The 22,710-nt window shown below is 40.7% G+C and overlaps 1 protein-coding gene across 1 annotated transcript in view; it reads left to right on the top strand.

Annotated features, from left to right (window-relative positions):
• Window positions 1-3,002: 3,002 nt before the first annotated feature.
• LOC132895785 (pyroglutamylated RF-amide peptide receptor) overlaps window positions 3,003-22,710 on the top strand; it is a 56,557-nt gene continuing 36,849 nt past the window's right edge. The window contains exons 1-2 of the mRNA XM_060936617.1: window positions 3,003-3,333; window positions 15,607-15,765. Of these exons, the coding sequence (XP_060792600.1) occupies window positions 3,003-3,333; window positions 15,607-15,765 (490 nt within the window). The remainder of the gene's footprint in view (window positions 3,334-15,606; window positions 15,766-22,710) is intronic.

Raw genomic sequence — 22,710 nt, 5'->3', positions numbered from 1 at the left:
AATGGACCCTGCCAAGACCCTGGCCGTCCGGGATTGGCCTACTCCCAAGTCCGTTAAGGAGGTTCAGCGGTTCTTAGGATTCGCTAACTTCTACCGCAAGTTCATCAGGAACTTCAGTTCTGTGGCAGCACCCATGTCTGACCTCACCAAAGGGACAGGTGGATCTTATGGCTGGTCTCCTCAGGCAGAAAAGGCGTTCAAAGACCTCAAGGACCGCTTCTGCACGGCACCCATTCTGGTTCTCCCGGACACCTCCCAACCATTCATCGTGGAGGTGGACGCCTTGGACAGTGGTGTCGGCGCGGTGCTCTCTCAACGTTCGGAAGGAAAGCTGCACCCCTGCGCTTACTTCTCCCACCGCCTGAGTCCTGCTGAGTCCCGGTACGATGTGGGGGATCGAGAACTGCTAGCGGTCAAACTGGCCCTTGAGGAGTGGAGGCACTGGCTGGAGGGAGCACAACATCCATTCCTGGTTTGGACTGACCACAAGAACCTGGAGTACCTCCAGCAAGCCAAGAGACTGAACCCTCGACAGGCTAGGTGGGCCCTGTTTTTCAGTCGGTTTGACTTCACCCTCTCATACCGCCCCGGCTCCAAGAACACCAAACCTGACGCACTGTCCAGACTGTTCTCTGCCACTAACAGGGAGAATGAAGTCGGGCCTATTATCCCTGTGTCCCGGATTGTGGCCCCTGTCCGCTGGGGTATTGAGGAGGCTGTCCGACGAGCCCAACGCCAGGACCCCGGTCCTGGGACGGGGCCACCAGGCCTCTTGTACGTCCCACATCAAGCCCGGGCCAAGGTTCTCCAGTGGGGTCACTCTTCCCCTCTCACCGCCCACCCGGGAGCTCGGAGGACCCTGGACTTCCTGAAAAGACGCTTCTGGTGGCCTAACATGGAGAAGGAAGTAAGGTCATTTGTCCTGTCCTGTGAGGTTTGCACCAGAACCAAGAACCCACGACAGCGTCCCCAGGGTCTCCTGCATCCTCTGACCATTCCCCGGCGTCCCTGGTCCCACGTGGCAGTCGACTTTATCACGGGTCTCCCTGAGTCACAAGGTAACACGGTCATTTTGGTCTTAGTTGACAGATTCTCCAAGGCCTGCCGCTTCATACCACTGTGCAAACTCCCCTCTGCTCTTGAAATTGCGAAACTTTTGTTTAATCATGTCTTCCGAGTCTTTGGTCTTCCACAGGACATCGTCTCAGACCGAGGGCCCCAGTTCTCCTCCCGAGTGTGGCACGGGTTCTGCAAGGTCATCGGAGCCACTGCCAGCCTCTCCTCTGGGTTTCACCCACAGTCCAATGGTCAGACGGAGAGGCTCAACCAGGACCTGGAAACCACCCTGCGAGGCCTGGCTATGGATAACCCGACATCGTGGAGCACCTGGCTGCCATGGGCGGAGTACGCCCACAACACCCTGCAGTCATCGGCCACCAAGCTGTCGCCATTCCAGTGCCAATTCGGGTTCCAGCCACCTCTGTTCCCGGACCAGGAGGAGGACGCGGGGGTGCCCTCGGTCAACCAATATGTGAGACGGTGTCGCAAGACCTGGAGCAAGGTCAGGAAGACCCTCATACAGACCTCCAGAACCAACCAGACTCAGGCCAACCGCCATAGAAGACCTGCACACGCTTTCCGCCCTGGGCAGCGTGTTTGGCTGTCCACTAAGGACCTTCCACTGCGGGTGGAGAACCGCAAGCTTGCTCCTCGCTACATTGGCCCCTTCAAGGTGGTGCGCAGGGTGAACCCTGTCTCCTACCGGCTCCAGTTGCCCCGGACTCTGAGGATCAACCCCACTTTCCATGTTTCCCTGTTACGGCCCGTACTGACATCTACGTATGCCCCTGCCCCTAGGAACCCCCCACCCCCCCGCATCTTCCAGGGGCAGACTGTGTTCACTGTGAATCGCCTGCTTGACTCCCGCCGGGTCCGCGGCGGGTTGCAATATCTGGTGGACTGGGAGGGCTATGGTCCTGAGGAGCGCTGCTGGGTTCCTGCTCGGGATGTCCTTGATAAAGAACTATGTCGGGACTTCCATTCGGCCCATCCGGATCGCCCTGGGAACGTCAGGAGACGCTCCTAGAGGAGGGGGTCCTGTTAGGACTAGGACTGTTTTGGCCTCTAGAGGCCGCTGTTATTTCCTTTTCATGTCGTGTTTATTTTGGCCTCTAGAGGCCGCCACTGTTCCTGTGTTTTGTGTTTGTGTTAATTGCCTAATTATCTTCACCTGTGTCCTTAATTAGTTTGTCTATTTATACCCCTGAGTTCAGTCCTCTTGTCACGGAGTCTTTGTGCTGTTATGTTTATCTCCAGTTTCCTTTGTACTGTGTTTTTTGATCTTCTTAGCTTTTGTATTTTTGCACTTTGCTTTTCTTTTGGATTATACTCTTTGGTTTTTTTTTTGTCTTTTGTTTTGCCCTGTATATAGTGTATATAGTTTAAATAAACCTTTTGATTCTTTTTCTACTTCCGCCTCACGCCTCTGCATTTGAGTCATCCCCCTGGTGGCCTAGTGGGGGTTTGCTGGATTATCACACCAACGAACCAGGTTCGAATCCCAGCAAAACCCTGACACATTCTATATTTTGTTGCTTTTTTTTGTATTCTTGAGGTTTTGTTTTCGAGTAGAGTTTTTATTTCGTCCTTGGTTGGTTCAGCAAAACGCTCCACCATTTTGTTTTTCTCTACTCACGGTATATGAGCTGATAGCGTTGTAGTAGAGTAGCCAATCAAAGCGCGTGATTGCTCATATCCAGTGAATGTGGATAGAATCAAACCTGTTCTGTGTAACTGAGAATATTCAAAAGCAAATCAGAAGTGCTCCAATTTATATTATGTTCTCTTGTAACCTGCTTGTAATAAATGGTTTCTTTAGTTTTGCAGGCATTATTCAGTCACACACCATCTGCAATAGAAGTACAAAGCTGTTGGACCTCCATTTATCATGTTTTCATTTGGACTTGGACCAAAGCCCTGAGACCATGAGATCATAATCAAAAATGAACCTTACCTCAGCTTTGTTGGACATGATGCTGAAGGCATCGAACCTCTCTCGGTGGCAGTTCATCCAACACTATTCCATCCCACCTCTGGTGGCTGTACCCAGGCTCCCAGCTACCCTGCTACCTGTATTTGGTCTGCTCTATGTGCTCATCTTCGGGCTTGCTGTGGTCGGAAATGGGGCTGTGTTGGTTCTCCTGTGCCGTAAGAAAGCCCTGCAATCCCCAAGCACTTTCTTCATATGTTCGCTGGCACTCAGTGACCTTCTCATTGGCATTGTGTGTGTCCCTGCTTCCCTGTTGCAGCACTTCTTTAACAACTGGCTGGCAGGTGAGCTTTCATCAGCGATAAACATTGCACCCATGACTGGTTATGGAACATGTCAACAACCATAGCAACATGATATAACATCAAAGTCTGTAAACTCCTAAACTGCTGCAACCTTCATAATCAAAAACAATAATTACAGTTTAATGTGTTGCTTTTTTTATGGTCAACTAACTTTTGCTTCATGTAAGTAATTAAATGGTTATAAAAATGGCTTCACGCACTTACAACCCCGATTCCAAAAAAGTTGGGACAAAGTACAAATTGTAAATAAAAACGGAATGCAATGATGTGAAAGTTTCAAAATTCCATATTTTATTCAGAATAGAACATATATGACATAGCTCATGTTTAAACTGAGAAAATGTATCATTTAAAGAGAAAAATTAGGTGACTTTAAATTTCATGACAACAACACATCTCAAAAAAGTTGGGACAAGGCCATGTTTACCACTGTGAGACATCCCCTTTTCTCTTTACAACAGTCTGTAAACGTCTGGAGACTGAGAAAACAAGTTGCTCGAGTTTAGGGATAGGAATGTTAGCCCATTCTTGTCTAATGTAGGATTCTAGTTGCTCAACTGTCTTAGGTCTTTCTTGTCATATCTTCCGTTTTATGATGCGCCAGATGTTTTCTATGGGTGAAGGATCTGGACTGCAGGCTGACCAGTTCAGTACCCGGACCCTTCTTCTACGCAGTCATGATGCTGTAATTGATGCAGTATGTGGTTTGGCATTGTCATGTTGGAAAATGCAAGGTCTTCCCTGAAAGAGACGTCGTATGGATGGGAGCATATGTTGCTCTAGAACCTGGATATACCTTTCAGCATTGATGGTGTCTTTCCAGATGTGTAAGCTGCCCATGCCACACGCACTAATGCAACCCCATACCATCAGACATGCAGGCTTCTGAACTGAGCGCTGATAACAACTTGGGTCGTCCTTCTCCTCTTTAGTCTGAATGATACTGCGTCCCTGATTTCCATAAAGAACTTCAAATTTTGATTTGTCTGACCACAGAACAGTTTTCCACTTTGCCACAATCCATTTTAAATGAGCCTTGGCCCAGAGAAGACGTCTGCGCTTCTGGATCATGTTTAGATACGGCTTCTTCTTTGAACTATCGAGTTTTAGCTGGCAATGGCGGCTGGCACGGTGAATTGTGTTCACAGATAATGTTCTCTGGAAATATTCCTGAGCCCATTTTGTGATTTCCAATACAGAAGCATGCCTGTATGTGATGCAGTGCCGTCTAAGGGCCCGAAGATCACGGGCACCCAGTATGGTTTTCCGGCCTTGACCATTACGCACAGAGATTCTTCCAGATTCTCTGAATCTTTTGATGATATTATGCACTGTAGATGATATGTTCAAACTCTTTGCAATTTTACACTGTCGAACTCCTTTCTGATATTGCTCCACTATTTGTCGGCGCAGAATTAGGGGGATTGGTGATCCTCTTCCCATCTTTACTTCTGAGAGCCGCTGCCACTCCAAGATGCTCTTTTTATACCCAGTCATGTTAATGACCTATTGCCAATTGACCTAATGAGTTGCAATTTGGTCCTCCAGCTGTTCCTTTTTTGTACCTTTAACTTTTCCAGCCTCTTATTGTCCCTGTCCCAACTTTTTTGAGATGTGTTGCTGTCATGAAATTTCAAATGAGCCAATATTTGGCATGAAATTTCAAAATGTCTCACTTTCGACATTTGATATGTTGTCTATGTTCTATTGTGAATACAATATCAGTTTTTGAGATTTGTAAATTATTGCATTCCATTTTTATTTACAATTTGTACTTTGTCCCAACTTTTTTGGAATTGGGGTTGTATATACACTGCAAAATCCGATAAGGTCACTGAGCTCAAAAATTTTATTGAAACCGATTACTTAAAAATTTTTGAGGTAAGTAACTTAAATTTTTTAAGGTAAGATTTCTTAAAAATTACAATTAAGTGTAACTATAGTGTAATTTTTAAGAAATCTTACCTTAAAAAATTTAAGTTACTTACCTCAAAAATTTTTACGTAATCGGTTTCAATAAAATTTTTGAGCTCCGTGACCTTATCGGGTTTTGCAGTGTAGTACCATTCTAACATACAAGGTAGCAGTTTGGGGAAAAATGCTATAATAACAATTCTTGAAAAATAAAAGAGAGAGACGTTCTTACCATCAAATACTTTCATTCCATATTTTGTTGCTTTGCTTTTCTTTTGAATTTTTTGGGTTTTGTTTTCGAGTACAGTTTTTATTTCATCCTCAGTTGGTTCAGCAAAACGCTCTGCCATTTTGTTTTTCTCTACTCATGGTACATGAGCTGATAGCCTAGTAATAGTGTAGCCAATCAGAGTGTGCGATTACTCATATCCAGTGAATGTGGACGGAATAAAACCTGTTCTTCTGTGTAGCTGAGGACATTCAAAAGCAAATCAGAAGAGCTCCAATTTCAGTTATGCTTTCTTGTAATCTGCTTGTAATAAATGTTTTCTTTAGTTTTGCAGGCATTATTTAGTCGCACATCATCTATAATAGAAGTACAAAGCTGTTGGACCTCCATTCATCATGTTTTTATTTGGACTTGGACAAAAGCCCTGAGACTGTGAAATCATAGTCAAAAATGAACCTTACCTCAGCTTTGTACACAAATTAGATCAGTACACAAACACACACAAACTAGTAGGAAGTAGAAAGGTAAATGTCTTGGGTTAAAAAGGTATGTTTTAAGTTTACGCCTAAAATGAGAGAAGGAAGTACAGTCGCAAAGGTCTTGAGGGATGGCATTTCAAAGACTGGGGGTTATGGGCTGAAATGTCAGTCTGGTTTTAGGCAACGGCAGTAGACCAGTTTTGGTGGACCTGAGATGCCATGTATTGTTTTGTAAGTGAGATGTAGAATTTTCTATTTAATTCTCTTTGAGATGAGGAATCAGTGTTCGAGTAGGTGTGTACAGTGTTTTTAAAGTGCATATCCTGGACCAAATTATTATTATTTTTATTTTTTTATATATGAAAGTACGTCCCTTTACACACTCATCCAGAAGGGTAATTTTGCACAAGGCCATCTGTCTACAGCAGAAAAAAAACAAAACAAAACATGTCTGGAAAAATCCCAAGGGAGTTTGGAGCCAGAATCGTGACGTCACCTGCGGAAGCGCCAGCAGGCTGCGAGACCTTGCACGGTTTCAGTGCACAGCCTGTGTAGACCAAGTTTAGCAGCTAGCGATTTTGCATTGAAATATGGAATTGTCACCTGAGCGCAATATTACTTCACCTTTGGATGAAGAATGTAATGTTGCTACACCCTCCTACGATAAATCTGTTAACCATTTTAATAATTACGTGATAACATTGAAGAAATTTGCAGAAAACCACCAGGTTGTTTTCTCATAAACAAACCAATGCTGACGTAGGATTCAGAGGGAGGCGTCTCGCACATGATATCACGAAAATCAATGTTTGCCGGGAAATCCAAATGCCAAGTTTTTTCAGAGGTGGACCAATTCGCGTCAAATGGCTTGATTTCAACTGAATTTTTCTGGTATTGCGCAAGGTAAAAAAAAATTGCACAAAATGCAAAATGTGACAGATTTTTGACCAAAGTTTAATATAAAATAGGAGAATTACATTGATCTTGCTTCTGAATTTACCCGTGATATGCACTTTAAGCAACTTACAGCTAAGAAAAGATCAGTGGTGTAGTCGAGTCTTTTTCCAAAAGACCGGACAATGAGAGAGAAATGGGAGCGCTTGGTCTACACAGGCTGTGCACTGAAACCGTGCAAAGCTCGCGCAGCCTGCTGGCGCTTCCGCAGATAACGTCACGAATCTGGCTCCAGACTCCCTTGGGATTTTTCCAGACGCGTTTTGTTATTTTATTTTTTTCTGCTGTAGACAGATGGCCTTGTGCAAAATTACCCTTCTGGATGAGTGTGTAAAGGGACGTACTTTCATATAAAAAAAACACGAAATTGGTCCAGAATATGCACTTTAAAGGACTGAGTAATATTTAAAAATTCTCCAACCATGGGATCAGTTAAAACATTAATATACTGTATACAGTACTGTGCAAAAGTCTTAGACACCCTATTTTTTTCCATACAAACTTTGTTATAGATTTCTATTTTATGACTTCTACATTATCAAGTCAGTACAAAAACATTTTAGAGTCTAAACATTCATTTTCCAGCACAAAATTAAGCATTACAGGAAAAAAAAGTTTGTATCTGAGCAGCATATTACATAAGAGAGCACTTTTCAGATTAAAAAAGAAAACATAATGAAGGCTGCTGGATTTTGGTGCAAAATGAAGAAGCGAGTGTGACAGTCAAAGTGTCCAGATGAACTGTGGCTGGTTCTGTAAGATGCTCAGTAAAACCTACAGCTCATTTCCTTATACGGTAAAACTGCACTCATTGTACCTGAGACTACTGCTATTTTTCAAGCAAAGGGTCATCTGACACCAAATATTGACTTTGTTTCCTTTATTATGGCTGACTGCTGTATATAGTATTTTTTTTTTAATGTTGAAACATTTCATTTCATTACATTTAAGACATTTTTGGTCTACAGCATTTCTTTACATGTGCTTAAGACTTTTGCACAGTACTGTACATTAAAATCCCCTGTAATAATGATTTTTTTTAAAAAATCATATTTTAAAACAGCCTCAGAGAGTAAGTTGGCAATTCGGACAAAAAGAGACTGATCTTAGACAGTAATAATAGTAGATATGAAGTAATAAAGTAGTAACAGATCTAAAGTTTACGTTAATGTTCAACTCTCTATATTATATATTTGTTTTTGTGTATGTGAAGTACATAAATTTTTAGAAATTTCCTCTTAAGTAAGATATCTTGTTTCCTTGGTCACAATTATGAGAAGGGAATAATAATAATAATAATAATAATAATAATAATAATAATAATAATAATAATAATAATAATAAAGATTAAATTCAATACAAATATTTACTTTCATTTTAAGTACTGTTGATTGAGTCTGAATGCTTTGTACTCATTTGTACATACAATTTTCATTCATGCGATGGTTATAAGTGCTGGACCCTCCAGTAGGTGAGAGCTCCTACTTCACACTCCTACTTCATCCACTTCCTGCACTATGCTGTATCCTATTCCTTTAAGTTATAATGATCTGAGCTTTCCATTCTGTTCCATGAAGCTTTCACTGACCCATTTTCATCTTCTATATTTAATATTTGGGTCTGTCTCAGAAACTGGGTACTGTGGGGGTACCCCACTAAATATACTCTCAGTCAATAAACTATACGGTTTTGAATGGTGATGTTGGTTTTAATTTGAAATAAAATGATGAAAGAAATAATACAGATAAAACTAAATCTTTGATGTGAATACTCTTCAGAATTTGGCAAAAATTCTGCAAATTTGTGGAAAAATGGCGGCTTGATCTGGGACATGATAAATGGTTGACTACATCGCATTCCCTTAAAAAGGTTGTAGTCCACTGAAAAGTCTACAGTTATCACTAATTGTATTTTAAGTTGTAACTTTATACACCTAAGGATTGGTGCGCTCACAGAATAATCATAACCGTAATAAAACATCATGCAAAATATTTGATCACCGTTGTAACTCCATTTTCCGCAAACCCAAAACCAATACGATCGTGTGTTTTGATCTAAACAGAAAGCCTCAGGGTCAAGGTCACTACCTCACCAGAAGTAGTAACTTAAAATCACTATGCCATATAAAAATTGTTATAAATCTGCGATTTTGTTTTTTAAAATGAAAGCTGAAAGTTAGGTATAGAATATGTTTATTACAGAATGTTACGATGGTAGCTGGTCTTGTATGAATTTCTGAGCTATAAAATGAGTTGTGGTCTATTTTTTACCGTAGCATGTTATCTGTGCGTGGGGAAGGACACACATTAACAATTTGCATGTGTAGAATGGAATTTTCCACTCCAACAGTTAGAAGTTGATCGTGATTCCATTTGCCATCTTTCTGTTATGCGAGTGATCTGTTCGGACATTATCAGTTTTAGTCTTGCAGTATAATGTTTCTTTTTCATCTTACTTTCATATTTCATGCTGTTTGCATATTTTTGGCCAATATTTTGCAACCATGGTCAATTTAGATCGAACTTTTGATAGAATCTACGGCCAGTCATTTTGCCCCGCCCCCACCTCGCACTCTGCCCAGTGCAGTAGTGATGTCCCGTTGCTCGCGCGCCGCAGCAGAGACCCGCGCAACTTTCAGCCGGTACAGTCGCTGTTCTTTTACCACCGTCGTTATTCTCATCTTTCCGGTGTGTTCTTGATTTTTCCACTGTGTCCTATTTTGCCATATCAAATACCCAAAATGTATCATATTATTCATATTTAAGTGAATAATCAATTCAGTCATCATAACTTGGCATTTTTAACCCAAGCAATCAAAAAGAGGAAATTTGTTCAATATTTTCACTCGTCTGTGAAGGAGGGGCTTTAATTCTTCATGATGTCGTTGTTTTATATGTAAATCAATTTTACAAAAGCATTTAAATTGTAATCAAAACAATTTTCCACAGTGGAGGCCAGATAAAGCAAGATACTATCTTTATTCTTATTAAACATGACAAAAGAAACATTGAGTGTTAGATAAATGCAAAAAAAATAGTAAAATTAGAAAATTTATTTTTTTGACCATAAAAATATATACCCAAATGAGAGACCAGTTTCTGAGACGGACCCATTTTCGCAACCAGTTGATTCTCTTTCAAGAACCACAGCAAAGGCTAATTTCATCGTGAATGATTTTCCTTTACTGAGATGTGATTTAAAAGAAACAAGTAAATAAACTCAAGTAAAAGGAACCTACTCCATTCAAAATCACATAAAACAGCATCATGGTGATAGGCATTTCTTTTATTTTGATCAATTTTTTTGTGCACTCTTTGTGCAAACCCTAAAGATGAAAAAAATGGCGGAACATGTTGCTGAACCAACCGATGACGAAATAAAAACTCTCCTCGAAAACAAAACCCCAAAAAATAAAAAAGGCAAATTGTGGAATGAAAGTATATGATGGTAAGAATGTATCCTTTTTTATTTTTCAAGAATTATTATTATTGCATTTTTCAAAAATTGCTAGTCATTTTGCCAGTTTGTTTACGTTCTAAGCGGAAATGATTTTGTCGGACGTTTTGTATGAAGTTTTTATTTATCGACTTTGCAAAAAAAAACAATAAAAATGCCCCGTTTCTAAAAATCCAACGAATGTGAAAAGAATAAAAGTTATTCCACTCAATCTCGTCATACATGGCTGATAGCCAACTCGGTGCTATGTGCCTCATTGGCTATCAGCTCATGTACGACTTGATTTCGTGGAACATACATACAATATTTTATATATATATATATATATATATATATATATATATATATATATATATATATATATATATATATATACACACAATTATTGGTACTGCTTGTAAGGATTATTAGTATAAATACAGAGGTGATTATAGGAAATCACGCGCTGATTGGTTGAGAAATTCAGACTATTTCTCGATATTCACCTTGAGTGACTTGGCAAAATGGCGGCCAATCGCTTTGTCACCGTAAGTGAAAAAGAATTACAAATTATGAAAGAACATGCAGTTCCTAAAAGCACTAAAGATGCTACGAAGTTTGGTCTAAAACTATTCAAAAGTAAGGTGGAATTGTGATTTATTTGATCTATTTCAAAACAAAGTATTTTATGTGAGTCAGCATAGATAAGTGGCACAAGTCTGCGACGCACTGTGATTATATTTGCATGCTGCTTTTGAATTTTGAAATAAATTTTTAATACAATTTTTAAAATTTTTAAAAAATAATCACCTGTGCATTTATACTTAAACAATTTTCCGCCACAGGCTCAGTGACTACTGGTGAATAATAACCTCGACTTCGCCTCGATTATTATTCACCAATATTCATGTCACTTTTGGCAAATAACTGTTACAGTGGTGCTTTGAAAGTTTGTGAACCCTTTAGAATTTTCTATATTTCTGCATAAATATGACCTAAAACATCATCAGATTTTCACACAAATCCTAAAAGTGGATAAAGAGAATGCAGATAAACAAATGAGACAAAAATATTATACTTGGTCATTTATTTATTGAGGAAAATGATCCAATATTACATATCTGTGAGTGGCAAAAGTATATGAACCTTTGCTTTCAGTATCTGGTGTGACCCCCTTGTGCAGCAATAACTGCAACTAAACTTTTCCGGTAACTGTTGATCAGTCCTGCACACCAGCTTGGAGGAGTTTTAGCCCATTCCTCCGTACAGAACAGCTTCAACTCTGGGATGTTGGTGGGTTTCCTCACAAGAACTGCTTGCTTCAGGTCCTTCCACAACATTTCCATTGGATTAAGGTCAGGACTTTGACTTGGCCATTCCAAAACATTAACTTTATTCTTCTTTAACCATTCTTTGGTAGAACGACTTGTGTGCTTCAGGTCGTTGTCTTGCTGCATGACCCACCTTCTCTTGTGATTCAGTTCATGGACAGATGACCTGACATTTTCCTTTAGAATTCGCTTCTATAATTCAGAATTCATTGTTCCATCAATGATGGCAAGCCATCCTGACCCAGATGCGGCAAAACAGGCCCAAACCATGATACTACCACCACTATGTTTCACAGATGGGATAAGGTTCTTATGCTGGAATGTAGTGTTTTCCTTTCTTCAAACATAATGCTTCTCATTTAAACCAAAAAGTTCTATTTTGGTCTCATCTGTACACAAAACATTTTTCCAATAGCCTTCTGGCTTGTCCATGTGATCTTTAGCAAACTGCAAATGAGCAGCAATGTTCTTTTTGGAGAGCAGTGGCTTTCTCCTTGCAACCCTGCCATGCACACCATTGTTGTTCAGTGTTCTCCTGATGGTGGACTCATTAACATTAGCATTAGCCAACGTGAGAGAGGCCTTCAGTTGCTTAGAAGTTACCCTGGGGTCCTTTGTGACCTCGCCGACTATTACACGCCTTGCTCTTGGAGTGATCATTGTTGGTCGACCACTCCTGGGGAGGGTAACAGTGGTCTTGAATTTCCTCCATTTGTACACAATCTGTCTGACTGTGGATTGGTGGAGTCCAAACTCTTTAGAGATGGTTTTGTAACCTTTTCCAGCCTGATGAGCATCAGCAATGCTTTTTCCGAGGTCCTCAGAAATCTCTATTCTTTAAGTTCGTTTCTTAAGACACGTATTTTTTAGTATGTTACCTCGTTTGTTGACAGTTTCGGCGAACACTTCCGCCTTCTTCAAAACAGTCACCAGATGTCGAGTGGTGATGTGCCTTATCAGCTGATGTTACTCTATGGAGGTGTGAATGTCCCACCCAATTTGACAGGTAGTCCACGCCTCCTGCTGTCAGGTCGCTGCCCCAGGACGGCGCTCCAGGTGTGTGACAGCGCATACGCTCCCTCATCCCGGTTCATTGTCCTCTGCGCCCGCTTTCGTATCTCCACTGCCTCCAAAATCCAACGCTGGTATCTAATGGAAGCCATCAGAACACTCACAAAGAACAAGAAAATAACAATACTACCGGCTGATAAAGGGAGGACCACGGTTATCATGGACACTAATCAATATGAAAAACAAATGAATGAAATGCTCACGGACCCAAACACATATGAAATACTCAAAAAAAGACCCAACAGAGGAAAAGAAAAAAAGACTAAAACTATTACTCAAACCGTTAATGGACGACAACAAAATTGATAAACATACAACCACCTCATCCCCATAGCAGACATCACCCCCCGGATATACGGCACACCGAAAATTCATAAACCCGGAGCACCACTAAGACCCATAGTAGACAGTATAGGATCAGTTACTTACAACCTTTCCAAGACATTGGCAGACATAATTAAACCACTCCTCGGACTCACGGAATACCACTGCAAATACTCAAAACAACTGGCGAAAGAACTAAAGGAAATCAAGATTAAAAAGGATGAAATCTTTGTATCACATGACGTCATATCCCTCTTTACAAAAACACCGGTCACAAACACTCTCAACATAGTAGAAAACCGGTTAAAAGCAGACAGAACCCTGAAAAAACGCACAAAACTTACAGCACAGGACATAATAAAACTATTACATTTCATTTCCACGTCCACATATTTCCAATTCAGAGGTACAATCTACAGACAAAAAGAGGGATTTGCAATGGGGGACCCGCTATCTGCCACTCTATGCAACTTTTTTATGGAGGATCTGGAAACCCGAGCCATAGAAACAGCACCGGATGACTGCAGACCTATCCTCTGGAAGAGATACGTTGATGACATTCTTGAAATAACCAAAACAGGCCACACACAACAACTCACGGGTCATTTAAACTCCATAGACAAGACAGGCAACATCAAATTCACACACGAAAAGGAAACGGACAAGACAATAGCATTTCTGGACCTAAAAATACACCACACAGAAGGGAACATCAGAATTACAACATACAGAAAACCTACACACACCGACCAATATCTTCTCTGGACATCTGAACATCCCATAGCACATAAAATGTCAGTAATCAGAACACTATACGACCGAACACAGAACATCACGGAGGAGAAAGACAGACAGGAGGAGGAACAACACATCCAACAGGCATTAAAAAACTGCCAATATCCACCGTGGGCAAGCCGAAAAGGAAAATTACAGACACACAAAAAAGGAAAAAAAAAAAACACAGAAAAAACAAACCGGGGCTTTGTCACATTACCATACATAAAAGGAGTTACAGAACGCATCCAACAATCCATGAGGAAATACCACATCAACACCCCGGTCAAACCATACAAGCACCTCCGACAGCTGCTAGTTCACCCCAAAGACAAAATACAACTGGACAATAAATGCAATGTAATATATGAAATCCCTTGCCGGTCATGCAATAAAGTCTATATTGGTGAAACGGGCAGATGCTTCCACACTCGCAGGAAAGAACACCAATTAGAATGTGAAAAAGAAACAACAAAAAGACTCACAAGATTCGAAAAAGAAAAAGCAAACCAAGAAAACTTAAAATCAGCCATTTCAGACCACTGCAAACGAAAAAATCATATTATGAATTGGGAAGAGGCCAGAGTCATTCGTGCTGAAGAGAATAGATACCAGCGTTGGATTTTGGAGGCAGTGGAGATACGAAAGCGGGCGCAGAGGACGATGAACCGGGATGAGGGAGCGTACGCGCTGTCACACACCTGGAGCGCCGTCCTGGGGCAGCGACCTGACAGCAGGAGGCGTGGACTACCTGTCAAATTGGGCGGGACGTTCACGCCTCCATAGAGTAACATCAGCTGATAAGGCACGTCACCACTCGACATCTGGTGACTGTTTTGAAGAAGGCGGAAGTGTTCGCCGAAACTGTCAACAAACGAGGTAACATACTAAAAAATACGTGTCTTAAGAAACGAACTTAAAGAATAGTTATAATAATCAGACATAATGAATTTTCACTACATATCCTCAGAAATCTCCTTTGTTCGTGCCATGATACACTTCTACAAACATGTGTTGTGAAGATCAGACTTTGATAGATCCCTGTTCTTTAAATAAAACTGGGTGCCCACTCACACCTGATTGTCATCCCATTGATTGAAAACACCTGACTCTAATTTCACCTTCAAATTAACTGCTAATCCTAGAGGTTCACATACTTTTGCCACTCACAGATATGTAATATTGGATCATTTTCCTCAATAAATAAATGACCAAGTATAATATTTTTGTCTCATTTGTTTAACTGGGTTCTCTTTATCCACTTTTAGGACTTGTGTGAAAATCTGATGATGTTTTAGGTCATATTTATGCAGAAATATAGAAAATTCTAAAGGGTTCACTAACTTTCAAGCACCACCGTAAGTAAAAAGGGTTTAAAAAAAATCCACCTTTTGGTGAAGTAGCTTCGTCTCACACTGAACAAATGAGAACAATCTAACCTTTAATTGAAAAATTTATTCAGAGAAAAATAAATCCCTCATCAAGAAATACTTTTCAACAAAAACACGTGTCACTATTATTGGCACCCTGGAAATGATTGTGTGTGAACATAATGTAACTGATGCATATATTGTGAAACTGTTCATAAAGTTGATCTGTGCTCACAAGAATGACACCAAAGGGAAGTCCCCAAAGGTTCTAGATCAATATTTATTCGTTGGAGCACTTAAATGCATATTACTTACATCTTTAGAAGCTTCCAGACTTCATCAGTCGCACTCGTACACACTTGACTCTGCAGGCGATTTCCTGTGCAAGTTGGTCCCCTTCCTCCAAGTGACCGCCATAGCAACCAGTATCCTGACCATGACCTGTATCGCTGTGGAGCGTTTCCAGGGGATCTTGTATCCTCTTCATGTCCGCAACAGCTACATCCTTCAAAGCTCCATCATGATGCTCGGTGAGAAAAAGCGTATCTATTTTCTATTATGGTACAGTCCATGCAATAATATTCTCAGTGTGATGCAGTGTGTGTTGGTCTGAATAGAGCTACTCTAATATTTGTAAAAAAAATGTATCAACTTTTTGATCAAACTGATGATGTGTAAATTATGAATAGTTACAGCTCTTGACAACTTATTTTTAATTATTAACTTATCTGTTGCAACTTTGGCAGGATGAACTGAAATACAAAGAATCATGTTTGTCTACTCAAAACAGAAATTTTTTTAATGTATCTTTTTTTGTCATTTTTTTTCTAGACATGGCCCTGTCACACTATAGTGTTTTGTTCGACGTTTGGTTGCGTTTTTAAAAATTTGAGAAACGTCGACGTTCTTCAAATTAAGTTTCTAGGTCAACGATGTTGTAACGTTCTTGTAACGCTTGGGTAACGCTCAGCCAACGTTCCCTCAGTGTCAGGCGACGTTTGTGGTCGAAAATAGCAGCAAAACCTAGCGTTCTCACAGCGTCCACAGCGCTTTGATAGCGTTATCATAGCATTTGGGTAGCATCTGCCTTGCGTCCAGGTAACGTTCTCGACGTTTGTCCAGCGTCTAGCTGACGTTCTCGACGTTTCCACAGCGTCTGCCTAGTGTTCCTGTAGCGTTCGAGTAACACGTGGAGCGTTTGTGTGACGTTCCTGTTACGTTTCGCCAACCTGCGGCTGGACGCGCAGTATAAAAGGGGGGGCTTTTGGCCAGAGTGCATCACTTCCATTTCAACCACCATTTCAACCAGGTTGTTGTGATGCATGAGAGCAGCAACCGCATACTGGTGTTTCTCTTGGTCTGTCATTGTTCTGAAGTCTTCACTCTGTGAAAGTTCCAACAGGACTGTCGGTGGCCTCTGCAAGCCCCTTTAAATATATTTCTGGCAAGTGCCTGCCAAATGCTCCTGAACGCTACCAGTAGGTTACAGGCGCGTTACAAGGATGCTACATGGACGTTACACAGACGCTGGAAAAATTCAGAACGCTGACAGACGTTAGAAAGATGTTGAAAGAGCGTTACATGAGCGTTAAGAACGTTCGGCGAACGCTGACGAACGCTGAAAAACGTTGGCGACACGCTGGACAGACGTTCGATGGACGTTACACAGGCGTTAGGCAAGCGTTACCCAAGCGCTAGGCACGCGCTGGACACTCGACCCTGATGGGCCGGCGTCCGCCTAGCGTCCAGGGAACGTCCTGACTTTCGAGTAACGTTCGAGTAACGCCCGCAAACTTTCGTGTAACGTTCCTCTAACGTGTAAGTAGCGTTTTGATAGAACGTCCTGAATTTTTGTGCACACCCAAAACTATTTTTCACCCTCAACGTTCGCCGACGTTCCCCAACGTTTGCCGACGCTCGTCTAACTTTCTTGTAACTTTTTTCTAACGTTCTCGACGTTCCTCTGCGTTTCACAACACGTTACTCGAACGCTGGTGAGAACGTCGTAGTGTGACAGGGCACATAGGTCAAAATGGACGACGTTATATTGAAAACAGTTCTCCAATGTACAAATTAGATGTGAAAATCTTCCCTTGTTTTCCTCACTGATGTTCACATATTTTGTATAGCACTGTAGTTAGGTGCATTATAATGAGGAGAGCGGCGGCTACAATTATCGACGCCTTAACGATCTTTTAGCCATTGCAAAAGTAGAAAAGACTTTCAGTATGTAAATTTTGCATGAATAGTTCCTCAAACTTCCACTGGGGAAAAATGAGTTGATTCCTGATTACTTAGCGTATCAGATCACGTGACATCGTTCCACAATTATCGACACCTTTGTCCACAGTTATCGACACCATTCCACAATTATCAACACCCAGATGATTATTTATATTAAAAAAAATAATCGGTATGTGGTACTAAGTTAACAAAACAGCTTTTATTTAAAATTTATTTTCCATAGACTGATATTTAATACAAAATATTTTTTATATACAGTGGTGCTTGAAAGTTTGTGAACCCTTTAGAATTTTATATATTTCTGCATAAATATGACCGAAAACATCATCAGATTTTCACACAAGTCCTAAAAGTAGATAAAGAGAACCCAGTCAAACAATTGAGGCAAAAATATTATACTTGGTAATTTATTTATTGAGGAAAATGATCCAATATTACATATCTGTGAGTGGCAAAAGTATGTGAACCTTTGCTTTCAGTATCTGGTGTGACCCCCTTGTGCAGCAATAACTGCAACTAAACGTTTGTGGTACCTGTTGATCAGTCCTGCACACCGGCTTGGAGGAATTTTAGCCCATTCCTCCATACAGAACAGCTTCAACTCTGGGATGTTGGTGGGTTTCCTCACATGAACTGCTCGCTTCAGGTCCTTCCACAATATTTTGATTGGATTAAGGTCAGGACTTTGACTTGGCCATTCCAAAACATTAACTTTATTCTTCTTTAACCATTCTTTGGTAGAACGACTTGTGTGCTTAGGGTCGTTGTCTTGCTGCATGACCCACCTTCTCTTGAGATGGACAGATGACCTGACATTTTCCTTTAGAATTCGCTGCTATAATTCAGAATTCATTGTTCCAGCAATGATGTCAAGCTGTCCTGGCCCAGATGCAGCAAAACAGGCCCAAACCATGATACTACCACCACCATGTTTCACAGATGGGATAAGGTTCTTATGCTGGAATGCAGTGTTTTTCCTTTCTCCAAACATAACGCTTCTCATTTAAACCAAAAAGTTCTATTTTGGTCTCATCTGTCCACAAAACATTTTCAATAGCCTTCTGGCTTGTCCACGTGATCTTTAGCAAACTACAGATGAGCAGCAATGTTCTTTTTGGAGAGCAGTGACTTTCTCCTTGCAACCCTGCCATGCACACCATTGTTGTTCAGTGTTCTCCTGATGGTGGACTCATGAACGTTAACATTAGCCAATGTGAGAGAGGCCTTCAGTTGCTTAGAAGTTACCCTGGGGTCCTTTGTGACCTCGCCGACTATTACATGCCTTGCTCTTGGAGTGATCTTTGTTGGTCGACCACTCCTGGGGAGGGTAACAATGGTCTTGAATTTCTTCCATTTGTTCACAATGTGTCTGACTGTGGATGGGTGGAGCCCAAACTCTTTAGAGATGGTTTTGTAACCTTTTCCAGCCTGATGAGCATCAACAACGTTTTTTCTGAGGTCCTCAGAAATCTCCTTTGTTCGTGCCATGATACACTTCCACAAACATGTGTTGTGAAGATCAGATGTTGATAGATCCCTGTTCTTTAAATAAAACAGGGTGCCTACTCACACCTGATTGTCATCCCACTGATTGAAAACACCTGACTCTAATTTCACCTTCAAATGAACTGCTAATCCTAGGGGTTCACATACTTTTGCCACTCACAGAAATGTAATATTGGATCATTTTCCTCAATAAGTAAATGACCAAGTATAATATTTTTGTCTCATTTGTTTAAGTGGGTTCTCTTTATCTACTTTTAAGACTTGTGTGAAAATCTGATGATGTTTTCGGTCATATTTATGCAGAAATATAGAAAATTCTAAAGGGTTCACAAACTTTCAAGCACCACTGTAAATATATCGATGTTGGTGCTTACGTAAATGCGGAAGTAATTCTAATATTTGTCAACAAATGAACTGATAATGTTTAACCTGCGTCAGAAAATCTTTTTGTTCCACTTTCGAAGTATTTTCGTAGATCACATTTTGTTCATCATTTGTTGTTTGTATTAATTTCTAGTTTTGTAGTTTACCAAGAATTCAAACAATGCTCTAATTTGTTTCAATTAGATTCAGATTGGTGAAGCTGCAGTATTTTTGAACGAGTGAATTTTTTTTAATCAAGCTTTTAAATTCACATCTAAAAATATAAAATGTCTACTGATATTGTAATATGTGGTAGATATTTACAGCAAACTGCAAAAAAAACTGCAAAAAAAAATCTGAATGGAATACAAAAATCTGAATATTTCAAACATATAATGTTTTATATGCTTGGAATTTAATTCTGGTCTAATTCTATTTATTGCAGTAGGATTCCAAATAAGGGCGGCACGGTGGTGTAGTGGTTAGCACTGTCGCCTCACAGCAAGAAGGTCTTGGGTTCGAGCCCAGCGGCCGGCGAGGGCCTTTCTGTGTGGAGTTTGCATGTTCTCCTTGTGTCTGCGTGGGTTTCCTCCGGGTGCTCCGGTTTCCCTCACAGTCCAAAGACATGCAGGTTAGGCTAATTGGTGGCTCTAAATTGACCGTAGGTGTGAATGTGAGTGTGAATAGTTGTCTGTGTCTATGTGTCAGCCGTGTGATGATCTGGTGACTTGTCCAGGGTGTACCCCACCTCTCACCCATAGTCAACTGGGATAGGCTCCAACTTGCCCCCGACCTTGCACAGGATAAGCAGTTATGGATAATGGATGGATGGGATCCTTTGGAGTATGTTGTGTGCACTCTTGGGACCCAGTAGTTATGGGAAACACCTGAGTGCAATCAGAACGCACATATAAGGACACTGTTTTCACAGAGTATTCTGTCAGGTATGCGGCAGTAGGCAGCTCTAAGTGCAGGAAGAGTGTTTATTAGCAGGCATGGTATTTACAAAAAAAAACGTGAGGCAAGGTCAGAGTAACAAAAGCAAAACAGAAAGCAGAGTTTTTAACCAGGGTCATAAACATGGCTAGAAACAAATATGACCATGATAATGATACTTTGCAAAACCTCTGTGTCCTTATGCGCACGTGCTGATTGCTGTCAAATCAGTATCAGGTGTTTCCCATAATGACTGGGTCCTGTGAGTGAGCGTGGCCACTCGAGTGCATGATGGTATGACAGTCAAGTGTTCACCTGCTGTGTGACCACAACTTTTAGCTCGCCTGTATATCGCCATGTATCGCCACCAAAACACCTCATTTTCACTGATAACCCATCGCAAAGCATCAGTAGTGCTTTAGTGTAGTAGTGTGACTGTAACTTAAACTCTAGAGACTACTGTACGTAAAACTGTAAGGATTTTTCCAGCATTATTGGAAATATTCAATTCGACAATAATGCCAAAGCCACTGAGATCAGATTTTCTGAACGTTAACTGAAGCTTGCGATTTATATCTGCATGATTTTATACATTGTGCTGCAGCCAATTGATTGGATAAATGCATGAACATGCGTTTGTATTCCTTAGTGTTTGTTTCTTGAATCTACCATCCAATCTGCTTATTAAATTGCAGAGTTTTAGTATCAAAGAAAACATTTTTTAAATTAGACCCACATTAACTGGTGCTTGAAGGTTGGATTTAATGCGAGCACAAATCTATATAGTTTACAAATAGTACGAAAGGTAATAATGTACCTACATTTATGTACAGTTTTGTTACTTTGGTTAATGTAGCTTTTAACGAAGCAACACAAAACTTCTTTTACAGACTTCTTACAAGAGGCACTTGGGGTATTCAGAAGTTTCTGGTTTATATAATGACATATGGAAAAGAGAACAACGGCCAAATTGGAGAAAAATCACTACAGGTTTTAATTATACATTACATAAAGTAGGTGAAAAAAAAATTAAAACGATCATATGTACGTCAGACTTTATACTCACTAAATTATTTCTGTTTTCACTAACCCTAACCAACGTCATACACTCATGTCCTGCAAAGTTAATGACATGCTGAGTGGTGGAGTCACAATGGAAACTGATTAATCAGAAACACGAAGTGTGTTTGTATGGATCCATAGCCTTGATTTGAAAATGTTAACACTTACAAATGAAACACAAACCTTCAACCATAATAAGTAACAGGAAGAAATGCATGAGTAAGATTTAATGTAGAAATGGCCAAGAAAGCCAAAATCCTGAAGCTGTATCACTGTGATTTTGTACTTTTCGAATGCAATGAGAATATTTTGCAAACATTTGAATTTAACTCTAATATTTAGCTCTAGTAATACCATATAAAGTGCTAAAATACTTTAATAAATTCCTTACACTTTGTCACATTTGTGCATTATTGTTGACCTGACATGTGAGTACAATAAAATAGCATGATTATTAATATTATACATTGTACAACCCCAAATCAGAAAAAAAATTGGGATGGTATGAAAAACGCAAATAAAAAAGAAAGCAGTAATTTCTAAATTTACTTTGACTTCTATTTCATTGCAGACTGCATAAACCCAAGATATTTCGTGTTTTGTCTGGTCAACTTCATTTCATTTCAGAAAAAGACCTGGAGTACTGATTCATCTGGCCACAATACATGTTTCCACTGTGTGATGGTCCATCTCAGATGTCTCCAAGCCCAGAGAAGTCGATGCCGCTTCTGGACACACTTAACATAAGGCTTCCTTTTTGCACAGTAAAGTTTTAACAGGGCGGCACGGTGGTGTAGTGGTTAGTGCTGTCGCCTCACAGCAAGAAGGCCTGGGTTCGAGCCCCATGGCCGGCAAGGGCCTTTCTATGCGGAGTTTGCATGTTCTCCCCATGTCCGCGTGGGTTTCCTCAGAGTGCTCTGGTTTCCCCTACAGTTCAAAGACATGCAGGTTAGGTTAACTGGTGACTCTAAATTGACCGTAGATGTGAGTGTGAATGGTTGTCTGTGTCTATGTGTCAGCCCTGTGATGACCTGGCGACTTGTCCAGGGTGTACCCTGCCTTTCGCCTGTAGTCAGCTGGGATAGGCTCCAGCTTGCCTGCGACCCTGTAGAACAGGATAAAGCGGCTAGAGATAATGAGATGAGAAGTTTTAACTGGCATTTGTGGATCTAACTCCGTATTGTGGCGCTTGACAAAGGTTTGCCAAAGTAATCACGAACCCATGTGGTTATATCAGCTATAGATGAATGATGGTTTTTGATGCAGTGCCGTCTGAGGGATTGGAGATCACTGGTGTTCAGCTTAGGCTTGCGCCCTTGCCCTTTATTCCTCTAGATTCCTTGAATCATGTCATAATATTATCA

The sequence above is a fragment of the Neoarius graeffei genome, chromosome 12 (genome assembly GCF_027579695.1).
Source record: "Neoarius graeffei isolate fNeoGra1 chromosome 12, fNeoGra1.pri, whole genome shotgun sequence".
NCBI classification, from domain to species: Eukaryota; Metazoa; Chordata; class Actinopteri; order Siluriformes; family Ariidae; genus Neoarius; species Neoarius graeffei.
This window is presented reverse-complemented; position numbering and strand designations above follow the sequence as displayed.